Here is a 14767-nt window from a genome sequence, read left to right on the forward strand (position 1 = left end):
TTTGGAAAGTATATTGAAATTAATGAGCAGAAGGGTAACCTCATCAGGAAAAACAGTTTCCAGCAGTACTGAGTAGTATAGATGTGAACAGCAGAAAAATCACACAATAATTGGGGCTTCTTACGCTTTTATTTTGAAAAAAAAACCCATAGTGAATACATATATGCATGCAGCAAAAATGCTGCATATTTCACATACTGAAATATGCATATGCCTCTGTGAATGAGCTCTTAGCGTTTCTGTTTCCCTGTTCTAGCTTGGAACCAGGAAAACAGTAAGCTCTTTCTGTCACCAGAAAGAAACCAACAGCACCAAATCAACCTCACTAACTTTTAACCCTTTCCAATCCACTGTCTGATCTCTGAAGACATTATGATTTCAGGCTGTACAGCTCCGATGTTGGAAGACATTCGTCGGGGTTCTCTTACTGTATATTGCCAGCCTCTCTGCTGTCGGAGCCTATCCAACGTGTCAGCTCATGCAGTACTGGCTTTAGCCAGCATATAGCGCCATTCTATAACAGCAGAAAAAGAGTAAGCTCCCTAGGAAAACCAGGACGCAAATTAGATTTGAAAGGGTTAAGGGGTATTCCTGTTAGTGCACAAATTTTAAGTTTTCACCCATCCACTGGATGCGTGAAAACGGATAGATCAGTGGAGGTCCGAGTGCTGAAACAGTGGGAGTCCCAGTGCTCCTTACTTTCTGATTTCTTTTCCGATGTCCGTAAATGGAGGGCAAATTGCACAAACGTATTGCGGCTCCATTGAGTGCCAATGGGACTGACAAAAATAGCCAAGTACAGCACTCCGCTATCTCCGGCAGTCCCATTGACACTAAATGCAGTGGCAATGCACTTGCATGACCTGCCCTCCAGTCACTGAAGTAGGAAAAACAAGTGAGGGGGACAGAGAAACTGCCCCTCACTCTCTGGATCAGTGGGGGTTCCAGCAGTCGGACACCCGATGATCTATCAGTTTTCACCCATCCAGTAGATGAGTGAAAACTTAACATTTTGTCTACTTACCGGCATACCACATTAATGGAGTCTGTTCAACTTCTAGCATGCCCTCCCATGAATTTTACAATGAGAAATAAAAATTAGGGAGAGCGCCATTGCTCAGGGGAAAGAAATGAAAAATAAATACACCACTACACAGATTCTACTCACCAGGTGCCAGGCGGAGCAACAAAAAAGGTTTCTTGTGTTCTGCCAGCACCGAAAGTCCACGTTCACCTTTCAAGGTTTCTTTGCCAGAGGGTCTATGGCTTAATCCAAAATAGCTTGTGGTAAAGAATCTAATAATTCAACTAAGCTATAATGGAGAGCAGCAGCTAGAAAAGTGCCCCAAAGTTCAAAAGAAAAAAGGGGAAAATGAAAATGAAAACACAGAAAAAAAACTCTTCTTTAGGCTGCGCTACACCATCAGACCTTAGGTCTCAATAGGGAATAAGCCTCTAAAACCATAGTAAATAGCAGGCTAAATTTATTGTTCCCTCAAAGATACACATAAATGTTAAAAGCAACGCGTTTCAACGTCTCCTGACGTCTTTATTAAGCTTCCAAACAAAATATTGAGTCTTACACATATATATATATACACATCACATACCTTAGTCAGAAGTCTACATAGATTACAGCTGCAGCCATTCCCTGCCCCACGCTAGACGCCGGTCGAGCGCATGTAGAGGGGGGGCGGAGTCCCGTCGACCTGCCGACGTCATCTGACAGGTGCTGGGAGAAGCGTGCATAGCAACCAGGGAGCGTGCTACATCGATACTAACGCTGTAGGAAGCGTGTACTACAGAGGCTCGTCAACACTGACGCTGTAGGGGGCGTGTCTTGCAGAGGCTCGTCACGCCCCCTTTCCCATATCTCCTCTCCTGAACGGGGCAGTCATATTCTGTACGGGCAGCAAAGTCCCGTAAACCTACCCACATCACATAACGGGTCCCAGGGGGTATGTGCATTCCACAAAAGGTGTAGTGCTACGTACCTCATCCAGACTAGCACTGTGGGCGGCGTGGTTTGCAGAGATGCATCACGTCCCCTGTCAGTCTTTCCTGCTTTAAACAAAGTGCTAGTGTGGATAGAATAAATCACCAATCGCAATGCTGCATTCCTCATTAAAGGAGCATAATCACTCATGCTTACGAAATCAAACGAAATCTATGGACATAAATTACTTCATAAGGCTCAAAGTTTCCATATAAATACATACATAATAAATATATATATAGTATAGTATAGTATAAAATTAATTAAAATACCAAATATTAGAATAGACATTCTAATAAATACATTTCATTATTACCAAATAAATTAATATATCATATTAACCGCCTCAGAAGCTCCTCAAAGTTAATAAAATCTATCATGTAACCAATCTAACACGAACGATAATAACTAAAAAATAAACTTAAGTGATTTTTTCTAAAATTTCATTCAAACCATTAGGAAATATCCAAAACATTTCCCGTTGGCGTAATTGGGAGAAAGATCTAGAAGGAATAGTTTCTAATGGCGTAACAATAAGTTTAGTGGGGTCCTGATTATGCGTTTCTTTAAAATGTCGTGAAACGCTATGTTTCGTATAACCCGATGTTATATTAAATCGGTGTTGATTGATTCTTATCCTCAGATTTTTTGTTGTTCGACCAATATATTGGAGTCCGCACGGGCACTCCAGTAGATAAATAACCCATGCGGACTCACAGCTTTAAAGTTGTTTAAATTGTACTGGTTTGCGCTCACGTCCTGTAAGAATTTCTTTTCTTCCATTCGAAATAGAGGCACAACATTTACACCGATTTTTTTGGCATCTAAACACCCCTACATTATGTTCACCCAATCCATCCTCAATTTTTCTTTTGTTATTAGCAATCTTTTTCAATGGATCTGATGGTGCTATAATGTTCTGGAGGGTTCTGTTCTTACGATAAATGATCTTTGGTCCCTCAGATAATTCTTTAGATAGAAATGGGTCCTGTTTCAATAAATCCCAATTTTTCCTCATTCTTTCTATTGTTTTATGTTGCGTATTATATTTTGTCAAAAATAGGAGTCTTTTATCAAACTCATTATTCTCCATATTTTTCTTCACTTTTTCCAAAGGTGGTCTTCGTTCTATTAAAACTTTCTTGTATGCATCATTAATTAAGCTTCTGGGATAACCTTTCTCAACAAACCTTGTTTTAATTATTTCTGCCTGGTCTTTAAAAATCTCAACTGATGAGGAGTTCCTCCTAAGACGCTTCAATTGGCCATAAGGGATGTTTGTCCGCCAGCATTTCTTATGACAACTATTAAAACTCAGATAGCTGTTACAATCGGTCTTCTTAAAATGTGTCCTTGTTTTAATTTCCCCATTATCAATAAAAATCACCAGATCCAAAAAAACTATTTCTGTAGGGTGCACATTACTAGTAAATTCAAGTTGACAATCATTCTTGTTTATACCACCAATAAAACCCTCCAGATCTTTCGTATCGCCATCCCAAACCATAATGATGTCATCGATAAAACGTTTAAAAAATACTTCTGGTATGGAATCTGGTATTGAAGTCTCAATACCTGAAATGGAAAGAAGACTTTTATGTTCACCATTAGCCGACTCACCCCCGAACTTTATTGATTTAAATTCTCAGATCACGAGCAGATTACCTACACAACAAACAGGTAAATACAGTCCTCTAAAAGGGATCTGTAGCACCGAGGCCCTTTTTCCGGTTCTGGAGCCCACAACTCCTCGGGTGGTAAACTCCAGAGCAATATCCGGGGTAAAATCCAAAAAGATTTTTCAATTTTACCAACCCCTATCGCCCTCGACACAAACCAAACAAAAAAAAAGGAATTTTCAAGACGTCGAGGTAAAAGGGGCGGAAGGAGGTCTGGGATACAAAGAAACATCAAAAAAATTGAGAGCAATCCCAATACTAGAGTAATTGGGAATAATGAGGCGCGCAAGATGGGGATTTTTAATATTTTGAAATATATTCCACGGAGAAAAGAAGCCGAAATTTTGGCGGAAGGCCTCTCTTTTAGCCCATCAGCGAAAGCAAATTTGTTCGACCTATTCGTGGATCTCAATCAATATATCAAGAAACTCACTGTATGTCGACATTTTGCCATGCAAAAATTGAAGAACGATAATCCTAATCAACAAACAGGTGAATTATTCCGCGTAGAGGATCCTATCTTTACCAATCTTAAACCTATTAGTAAATTCAATCCAGTGGAGAGTCGTGGTAATTTTATTGAAACATTTTATCATAATGTAATTCAAGATTTTTCTGTAATGTGTAATAAGAATTTAGATGTCCCAGAGAATATGACCCGGGAACAACTCCATATTTTAAAAAACCTAGCCTCAAGGAATGACATTGTGATCAAGAAGGCCGACAAAGGGGGAGGGGTGGTCATTATGGATCTGGAGTATTATCTATGGGAATCGGATAGGATATTGAGTGATCAAAAATACTATAAGAAATTAAGGTCTGACCCAACAGATGTGATCTCGACCAAATTATTTAACCTGGTGGATGAAGCTTTAAGAAATAACTGCCTGGGGAAAAAAGAGAGAGATTTTATATGCGTTAAAAATCCAGAAATACCGTTTTTTAATTTTCTCCCGAAGATGCATAAAGACATCGCACGACCCCCAGGCCGCCCAATTATAGCGGGGATAAATTCCATCACTAGTGCATTGTCACACTATATTGATTTACATCTACAAAAATTTGTAGTTTCCCTTCCTTCCCACATTAAAGACTCTGGACATGTACTTTTTTTGCTTGAACAACTATCATGGAAAGAGTCGTACACATGGTGTACACTGGATGTTACATCCCTCTACTCGAACATTCAGCACCATCAAGGTCTTTTAGCGATACAATCTTTTCTTGAAGACGACCCCTTGATGCCAGAGTCCCAAAAGAAATTTCTATTGGAGGCTATAGGTTTTATTCTAAATAATAATTATTTTTCTTTTAATGGCCATTTTTATCAGCAGATGAATGGAACGGCCATGGGGACACGTTTCGCGCCCAGTTACGCAAATTTATTCATGGGTGCGTTTGAGAGGAGTCATTTTAATGATAGTCGGGTAGTATTTTTTAAACGTTTTATCGATGACATCATTATGGTTTGGGATGGCGATACGAAAGATCTGGAGGGTTTTATTGGTGGTATAAACAAGAATGATTGTCAACTTGAATTTACTAGTAATGTGCACCCTACAGAAATAGTTTTTTTTAGATCTAGTGATTTTTATTGATAATGGGGAAATTAAAACAAGGACACATTTTAAGAAGACCGATTGTAACAGCTATCTGAGTTTTAATAGTTGTCATAAGAAATGCTGGCGGACAAACATCCCTTATGGCCAATTGAAGCGTCTTAGGAGGAACTCCTCATCAGTTGAGATTTTTAAAGACCAGGCAGAAATAATTAAAACAAGGTTTGTTGAGAAAGGTTATCCCAGAAGCTTAATTAATGATGCATACAAGAAAGTTTTAATAGAACGAAGACCACCTTTGGAAAAAGTGAAGAAAAATATGGAGAATAATGAGTTTGATAAAAGACTCCTATTTTTGACAAAATATAATACGCAACATAAAACAATAGAAAGAATGAGGAAAAATTGGGATTTATTGAAACAGGACCCATTTCTATCTAAAGAATTATCTGAGGGACCAAAGATCATTTATCGTAAGAACAGAACCCTCCAGAACATTATAGCACCATCAGATCCATTGAAAAAGATTGCTAATAACAAAAGAAAAATTGAGGATGGATTGGGTGAACATAATGTAGGGGTGTTTAGATGCCAAAAAAATTGGTGTAAATGTTGTGCCTCTATTTCGAATGGAAGAAAAGAAATTCTTACAGGACGTGAGAGCAAACCAGTACAATTTAAACAACTTTAAGCTGTGAGTCCGCATGGGTTATTTATCTACTGGAGTGCGGACTCCAATATATTGGTCGAACAACGAAAAATCTGAGGATAAGAATCAATCAACACCGATTTAATATAACATCGGGTTATACGAAACATAGCGTTTCACGACATTTTAAAGAAACGCATAATCAGGACCCCACTAAACTTATTGTTACGCCATTAGAAACTATTCCTTCTAGATCTTTCTCCCAATTACGCCAACGGGAAATGTTTTGGATATTTCCTAATGGTTTGAATGAAATTTTAGAAAAAATCACTTAACTTTATTTTTTAGTTATTATCGTTCGTGTCAGATTGGTTACATGATAGATTTTATTAACTTTGAGGAGCTTCTGAGGCGGTTAATATGATATATTAATTTATTTGGTAATAATGAAATGTATTTATTAGAATGTCTATTATAATATTTGGTATTTTAATTAATTTTATACTATACTATATATATATTTATTATGTATGTATTTATATGGAAACTTTGAGCCTTATGAAGTAATTTATGTCCATAGATTTCGTTTGATTTCGTAAGCATGAGTGATTATGCTCCTTTAATGAGGAATGCAGCATTGCGATTGGTGATTTATTCTATCCACACTAGCACTTTGTTTAAAGCAGGAGAGACTGACAGGGGACGTGATGCATCTCTGCAAACCACGCCGCCCACAGTGCTAGTCTGGATGAGGTACGTAGCACTACACCTTTTGTGGAATGCACGTACCCCCTGGGACCCGTTATGTGATGTGGGTAGGTTTACGGGACTTTGCTGCCCGTACAGAATATGACTGCCCCGTTCAGGAGAGGAGATATGGGAAAGGGGGCGTGACGAGCCTCTGCAACACACGCCCCCTACAGCGTCAGTGTCGACGAGCCTCTGTAGTACACGCTTCCTACAGCGTTAGTATCGATGTAGCACGCTCCCTGGTTGCTATGCACGCTTCTCCCAGCACCTGTCAGATGATATCGGCAGGTCGACGGGACTCCGCCCCCCCTCTACATGCGCTCGACCGGCGTCTAGCGTGGGGCAGGGAATGGCTGCAGCTGTAATCTATGTAGACTTCTGACTAAGGTATGTGATGTGTATATATATATATATGTGTATGACTCAATATTTTGTTTGTAAGCTTGATAAAGACGTCAGGAGACGTTGAAACACGTTGCTTTTAACATTTATGTGTATCTTTGAGGGAACAATAAATTTAGCCTGCTATTTACTATGGTTTTAGAGGCTTATTCCCTATTGAGACCTAAGGTCTGATGGTGTAGCGCAGCCTAAAGAAGAGTTTTTTTCTGTGTTTTCATGAATTTTACAATGAGATACACTGATCAATTCTGGAAAGACAGATAAGCTTCACATAGAGATTTACATATATGCAAGTATAGGAAAGCCTATGTAATTTAGAGAGGGCTGTCCTATAATTAAAGGAGTTGTTCAATTTACAAAATCCATTTTCATACACTCTTTTAGGGATTTCTGTGTTAATCAAAAAGAATCTTCTGTTTAGGACCGTTATCTCTTGGCCATAGTGAAGAGTTGTAACAAAGAGCATCTTTCACTCTGCCGGACCTGTCCTGTCCTGTACTACACAGAAAGGCCATTGATTTGGATGGATACTACACAATGCATAATTTACCCATAGGAGGCGCTGCAGCTACAATGAGCACTTCCTGACAGGTTTCTTAATATTTCAGCTGTTCTCTGGGGTCTCAGGGGAGGGACATCTTGCAACTAGCATGCCAAGGGACTCTTCTAATAAGCATGAATTCATATATTCATTGTATAAATCATAAAAATTAATGTTTGCCATTTACATGCTGTGAAAAGTTATGACATACACTAACATTGGTGTTAACTAGAGATGAGCGAGCCTACTCGACCACGCCCCTTTTTCGCCCGAGCGCCGCGATTTTCGAGTACTTCCGTACTCGGGTGAAGAGATTCGGGGGGCGCCGTGAGTGAGTGGGGGGTTGCAGTGGGGAGTGGGGGGGAGAGGGAGAGAGAGAGGGCTCCCCCTGTTCCCCGCTGCTATCCCCCGCTCCGCCACGCCTCCCCCCGCATCTTTTCACCTGAGTACAGAAGTACTCGAAAATCGCGGTGCTCGATCGAGTAATTACTCGAAACGAGTATACTCGCTCATCTCTAGTGTTAACCCCTTTCATCTGCAGCCCTTATTTTTCCCCTTTTCCCATTTTTAACTCCCCACTTTCAAAAAAAAGTGACAGAGCTACATGAGGGCTTGTTTTTTTTCTAGGACAATTTGTATTTTTGAATGGTACCATTTAATATACCATATATAGAACTGCAAACATGTAAAAATGTCTAAGTTGGGTGAAATGGGAAGAAATGCAATTGCTCCATTTTTGGGTGTTTGTGTTTACGCTGTTCAGGGTGCAGTAAAAATGAAATGTTAGTTTTTTTTTTCTGCAGAACTACAGATTAAAGGTATCTTTCTTTCTTAAAAGAAATTGCTTTCTGCCGCCATCTTTTGAAGCTCATTTTATTGTAATTTTTTTTGTCAATGTGGCTGTGTAAGGACTTGTTACAGTTGGGTGACCTGTAGTTTTTATTGGTACCCTTTTGGAATAAATACAGCTTTTTGATTGCTTTTTATAACATTTTTTTTCTTGCAAAAGGTGATCAAAACGTTCATATGGTGTTCAGTGGAAATTAGTCATGTCCTATTTTAATAAATTGTATTTTTTTGGATGCAGCAATACTGCTACAAACGGACCTGGATAAGATGGGGGCTTGGGCAGAAAAATGGCAAATGAAGTTCAATGTTGAAAAATGTAAGACTATGCACATGGGCAGGAGCAACGGATGTCACAAATACTCACTTAATGGGGTACCACTAGGGAAAAGTGATATGGAAAAGGATCTGGGGGTATTAGTGGATAATAGACTAAACTGGAGTAACCAATGCCAGTCAGCTGCTGCAAAGGCAAATAAAGTCTTGGGGTGCATCAAAAGAGGTATAGGGGCGAAGGACGAGAACATTATCCTTCCATTATATAAGGCACTTGTCAGGCCTCACATGGAATACTGCGTACAATTCTGGACACCGGTGCTCAGGAAAGATGTCACAGTGCTTGAAGGGGTTCAAAGAAGAGCGACTAAACTAATACATGGAATGACGGGACTGGAATACCCCGAGAGGTTATCAATATTGGGACTATTTACTCTAGAAAAAAGAAGGTTAAGAGGCGACCAAATAACCATGTATAAGTACATGAGGGGACAACACATGGATCTCTCCCGCGATCTGTTTACACCCAGGACCACGACGGTAACAAGAGGACATCCGCTACGATTAGAGGAAAGTAGGTTTCATCACCAACACAGAAAGGGGTTCTTTACTGTAAGAGCAGTTAGACTGTGGAACTCTCTACCGGAGGAAGTGGTGATGGCAAAATCCATAGAGGAGTTTAAAAGGGGACTTGATGTCTTTCTGGAGAAGAAGGATATTACAGGATATAAATATTAGGTTAAGTGTCAATCCTGGTATATAGGCAGGTAGGAACTATTAGGGGTTGATCCAGGGAACAGTCTGATTGCCATTAGGGAGTCGGGAAGGAATTTTTCCCCCAAAAGGGCTAATTGGCTTCTGGCCTTGGGGTTTTTTGCCTTCCTCTGGATCAACACAGTAGGATAGACAGGCTGGACTAGATGGACAATGTCTTCATTCGGCCTTACATACTATGTTACTATACTAATTTCGTTGTAACTATTTTTTGATGAAACATAGAAAAGGGTTTTAAGAACACTTTTATACTAATTAAAAAACTTTATAATTTACTTTTTTTTAAGTTACAATAAGGGACTTGAACTTATGATTCTTTGATCGCTCATACAGTATAATGCAATACTATTTTATTGCATTATACTGTAATATGCAATACCATGGTATTGCTCCATACAATGACACCCAATTTGTGGTGTACAGCGTTGGGAAGGCGTTAATGTATATAGCAATGTGCATGACCACCTAATAAGATGAGTGCTGGAGGATACACATATGCACTCACTCTCCCCACAGGTTGATGAAAACATAAATTATACTCAGCCTTTCCTTATTTATTATCAGTTTCTAAGAAAGCTGCCTGCAACTAGAGATGAGCGAGCGTGCTCGTTAAGGGAAATTACTCGAGCGAGTATGGGCATGAGCGAGTACATGCCTGCTTGCCCGAAAAGATTTGGGGAAGCAATGGGGGAGATCTCTCTCTCTCTCTCTCTCCTGCCGGCCCCCGAATCTTTTCAGGAGAGCAGGCATGTACTCGAAAATGGCCATACTCGCTCGAGTAATTTGCCTTAACGAGTACGCTCGCTCATCTCTACTCGCAACCAATATGGCTGCCATTAGAAAATTCATAGGAATTTTACCCTACTTTTTCAGACTCCTTACTGCTAAATCTGCCTAGTTAAGGATTTACTCTGTTGCATGAAATCATACTGAGAAAATGTGGATTATCAAATAAAAGGGCTAAAGTAAATGTTGGATGCAATTACTAACAAATCAGCAATTTAGTAAGAACCATTAGACACAATGCTTCAGTCCAGAAGATACCAGGCACATTGCAAGGCTGAGTGATGAGACAGACCAAAAAGAATAATAGTGGACTAATCCCTCTCGCCTTTGCATTACTCCTTGTTATCCTTCTAAAGATCAATTAATGTAGAACCAGCGTGACAATAAAAGTTTCCAGAGCTAAGCAAGGGTTCCAGCTGATTATTAAATTAGTCCTGAGAGACATATTCTGTAGATAAGAGATTGGCAGCACGGGCTTCTGGGCATTCTGCACAAGTCTGCTGCTGGAATAATTAACAAGTCAAAGCTCTCCTGCTATGAAGTCCAACTTTCAAAGACAGGCTCCTAAGCTAAGTGATGAACCATCGGAGAAACGTCATCTGCCCTTTCATTCTCAGCACTGCTTTTTGGGTAATAGAGTGCAAAACACAAAATAGAAATGTTGATTCACTTCAAGGTCTTTCCGTATCTTTAGCAGCAGCCCCAAGATATCAATTTGTGGGTTGAGGGGTAATAGAGAAGGTGGAAATGTGTTAATGGAAAAGCTGCAAGCTGGTCTAGATTTTGCAAAAGAAAAATGACCGTATGATAGAAAGTAAATTGGGTAATTGAAAAGTACAAATTGAACATTGGATTACCTTACAGGAAAAGATTTACAGAATGTCTGCATACTGTGGGCATTGCTACTGAAGTCCGGACATTTAGTGAACATCATCAGTCTTAATAAAGTCTACCCTAAGAGTCATACAAATGTACCATATGAGTCATGGCTGAACAACTAGGACTAAAATCCATGTTCTGCATATTTAGTTATTACAAAAATGACTTTTATAAAAGTTAAGGTTCTTCGCCAGATAGACGAAGTGAGGCAACAGAATAGGATTCAAGCTTTTCTTTCATGCCCCCCAGGAGACAGAGGGCATAAAAGCAATCTTCCAGTTTCAGGACAACATTTAGGTCCTGGGACCAGAGGAGTAATGGGGTATATTACCTGCAGTTGTTCTTCTCTGCCCTCCTTCCACTCCACCATTTCTAAGTCACATTTTCAGCCATCCAAGATGGCAGACAAACTTCAGAATAACTAATCCCCACAGTGCATTGGTAGTTTTAGACTACGGATGCACTATACCACTAGCTGATTGGCCAGAGCTGCTCACTTCATCAGCACTGACCAAACAGAGAGCAGTGTACAGTGTGCATTAGGTAGTTAGAAAATTGCTGCAGCCATCATGGATAGCTGAAAACAGGGCCCCAAACTGAAGGATCAGAGGGGCGGCAGAGAAGAATAACTGCAGGTAACATTTTCCCCTCTTCCCCCTTCTGTCCCAGGACAGAATTTTGTCCCAAAGCCAGAGGCTCACTTTAAAGGGGTATTTCAGGACTTTAACTACTGATGACTTATCCTTGGGATCTTCGCCGATCAGCTGATCATTCAGCCTATAGTCAGTGCAGCGGGCAGGACGTCATCATAGGTGGTCTGGGATGCAGTGTAATAGCTGACTTCACTCCCACTAAAATCAATGGGAATACTGCCTCCTATTACACTTCTGGCTTTGCGTCCAACCCTGATCACACTGAAGAGCCGAAAGTGTAATATGAGGCAGCGCTCCCATTGATTTCAATGGGAGTAAAGCTGACTATTACTCTTCCTATCCTGACGACTTATAACAACATTTGACCTGTTGAACGATCAGGTGATCAGAGGGGTACTTGAACAGCAGGTCCCTGTCAATCAGTTATTGACAACCTATCCCGAGGATAGCTCATCAGTAATTAAAGTCCCGGAATACCCCTTTAATTCCACTTCCTCAACACTCTGACAGGCAAAAACATAAGAAATAAGAAGGGAATTATCCACCACAAAACAGGGTGCAGCACTCTTATTTTTGCTGTGGTGTAAAATCTATGGATTGGTTGCTGAAAAACTGGTCATCGCCCATTATAGGAAGATCTCTGCTGATGCCCAAGAGACTAATGTAGAATAGTGCCAACTATTTTCTTCTCTAGGAGTGATAACTCGGAAACAAATTAGCACCTGTGTAGTCTAAGTCAGGACTTTTGGAAACGTGCAAAGTTCCTTTTGCAAACTTGCAGAATATCCGGCAGACTGTTGAACAACTGGGCAAGTTAATATCCTGTTCACTTTTGCCATTTAGTTTTAGGCTGTGTTCCTTTAACTAAATCATAGAATCAAAGAATGGTAGAGTTGGAAGGGACCTGCAGGGTCATCGGGTCCAACCCCCTGCTCAGTGCAGGATTTACTAAATCATCCCAGACAGATGTCTGTCCAGCCTTTGTTTGAACACTTCCATTGAAGGAGAACTCACCACCTCCCGTGGTAACCTGTTCCTGATCACCCTCACTGTCAGAAAGTTTTTTCTAGTATCTAATTTGTGTCTCCTCCCTTTCAGTTTCATCCCATTGCTTCTAGTCTTTCCTTAGATCCTTTAACATTTTTAAATGCAGAATGTTTAAGTTTTCTATGTATGTCGCTTTTAAGTGTTATTGTGGTTGCTTAACAATAATAATACCACATGATTATTCAAAAAGCAGGAGCAGAATTGGGGATTGAGTTACAAAATAACTATAAAAGACAGGTACACAAACCACACATAAATGAATTGAATTCAATGAATGGCCAAGCGCTGCCTATGATTGGCTGAGCGCTATGACCAATCACTGGCAGTGCTCAGCTGTCATTCAATGAATGCTGACTGCTGGCTGCGATTGGCTGAGCGCTAAGCCAATCAGATACAGCCCTTTCAGCAGGCGAGATTTAAAATCCCTGCCTGCTGAAAGAGATTCAACGCCGTGCAGGGAGAAGACGCGGCTGGACGCGCCTGAGCCCCGGTAGCTGCAGAGAGGTGAGTATATATTTTTTTTATTTTTAACTCATTCTAGGGAAGATTTTCAGGGAAGGACTTATAGTTAACGCCCTTACCTGAAAATCCCTGCAGGGCATGAGGGCAGCCCATTGCCTTCAATGGGATTGCAGAAGCGCCGGTCCCATTGAAAGCAATGGGAGAAGATCGCGATCCTCTGCCACAGCTGTAAAATTATATATATTGTTTTTTTCTTCACACAAACCAGGGATGCAAGTCCGTGCAGCCCCATTGAAAGCAATGCTGCACGGACCTGCATTGACGCGTGTTTGTGCACGTACGTGGGTGCGCAGTTTTGTGCGCACATGGACATGCTCGTGTGAATTCACCCTTAGTAGTAGAATTTAAGAATCTAACTCTTGCACCAAAAACTATAGCGCTCTAGTATAAACAACTGGCATAGGGTAGATATAGCAATTGTGTAACTGCTGAGTACTTGCATTCAGTATGCTGAAAGTTGGAAGCACTTTGCTGTCTTTTTAGTAAAGGCTACTTTATTTTATCCAGTGCATTTAGACTGGATGTGCTTTAAATCTGTTACTTCCTTCATGATATATGGTAATTGCTAAAATTTATCCATTTGTTAATATTTTAAAGAAAATATCTCTGCAACCAAAATGTTATATCACTTACCTCAGGGTGTTCTGAGATGTTCAAAATAAGTGCCCATAAATCTGCCCGGAGAGCTGTTGGACATCCCTGCCGCACATACTGCTGAGCAGCTGCACTGTCATGTTCTGCTAGAACTGAAAAATCACAAGTGATTATATGGGATGGCTCGTATACACAACACTGTAATGAATTAAATCTGCTCTACAGACTGCTGTTACTTGTACTTAATTACAAAAATTATCCAATGGCAAAAAAATGTTGCAATTTAATTTGCTACCTTATAGGAAACCTGTCACTGATACACTAATGTCACCCTAAGAATCCAGTGGGCAGACTTGGCCCATTTCTGCCAGACAACAGCACATGCGTGGATAGTTTATCCCTATTTTCTGACTCTTCGGTGCATGAGCAAGATTTGGGCAGGACTGTGGATGATGTAGAGGAGGCCATCCATGTCCATCACTGACAAAGAGACCGCTTATCCAGCACATTGCAGATGGCACGAATAGTCCAGACCTGCCCACTAGACTGTGAACCCCTTCAGTGGCAGATTTATTATTACCATGTCATGCCTCACAGGGCAGGTTTTTTAAAGATAAGTCAACAATTCAATTTAATCTCGCACGTATTTGAAAGTACTCTACTACTTTGACAGTTGGTATTATGGCAGGGAAATCTCCAGGGCTTGCTGCGCTGAGCATGCAGTAAAAACCCCGGAAGATTTCTGATGACAGCTCAGTGTTCTGCATATTTTAGCACTAGAGCTGTCCACAGAAATCTTCCAGGGTTTAATTGC

The 14767-nt window shown here is 40.4% G+C and overlaps 1 protein-coding gene across 3 annotated transcripts in view; it reads right to left on the reverse strand.

The window, feature by feature from the left end:
* The window catches only part of TBC1D19 (TBC1 domain family member 19), a 168334-nt gene that overhangs the window by 102014 nt on the left and 51553 nt on the right, over positions 1-14767 (reverse strand). For all 3 annotated transcript variants that reach the window (XM_066574627.1, XM_066574624.1, XM_066574626.1), the window contains one exon: positions 13993-14105. In XM_066574627.1, the coding sequence (XP_066430724.1) occupies positions 13993-14105 (113 nt within the window). The remainder of the gene's footprint in view (positions 1-13992; positions 14106-14767) is intronic.

The sequence above is a fragment of the Eleutherodactylus coqui genome, chromosome 7 (assembly GCF_035609145.1).
Source record: "Eleutherodactylus coqui strain aEleCoq1 chromosome 7, aEleCoq1.hap1, whole genome shotgun sequence".
Lineage (NCBI taxonomy): Eukaryota > Metazoa > Chordata > Amphibia > Anura > Eleutherodactylidae > Eleutherodactylus > Eleutherodactylus coqui.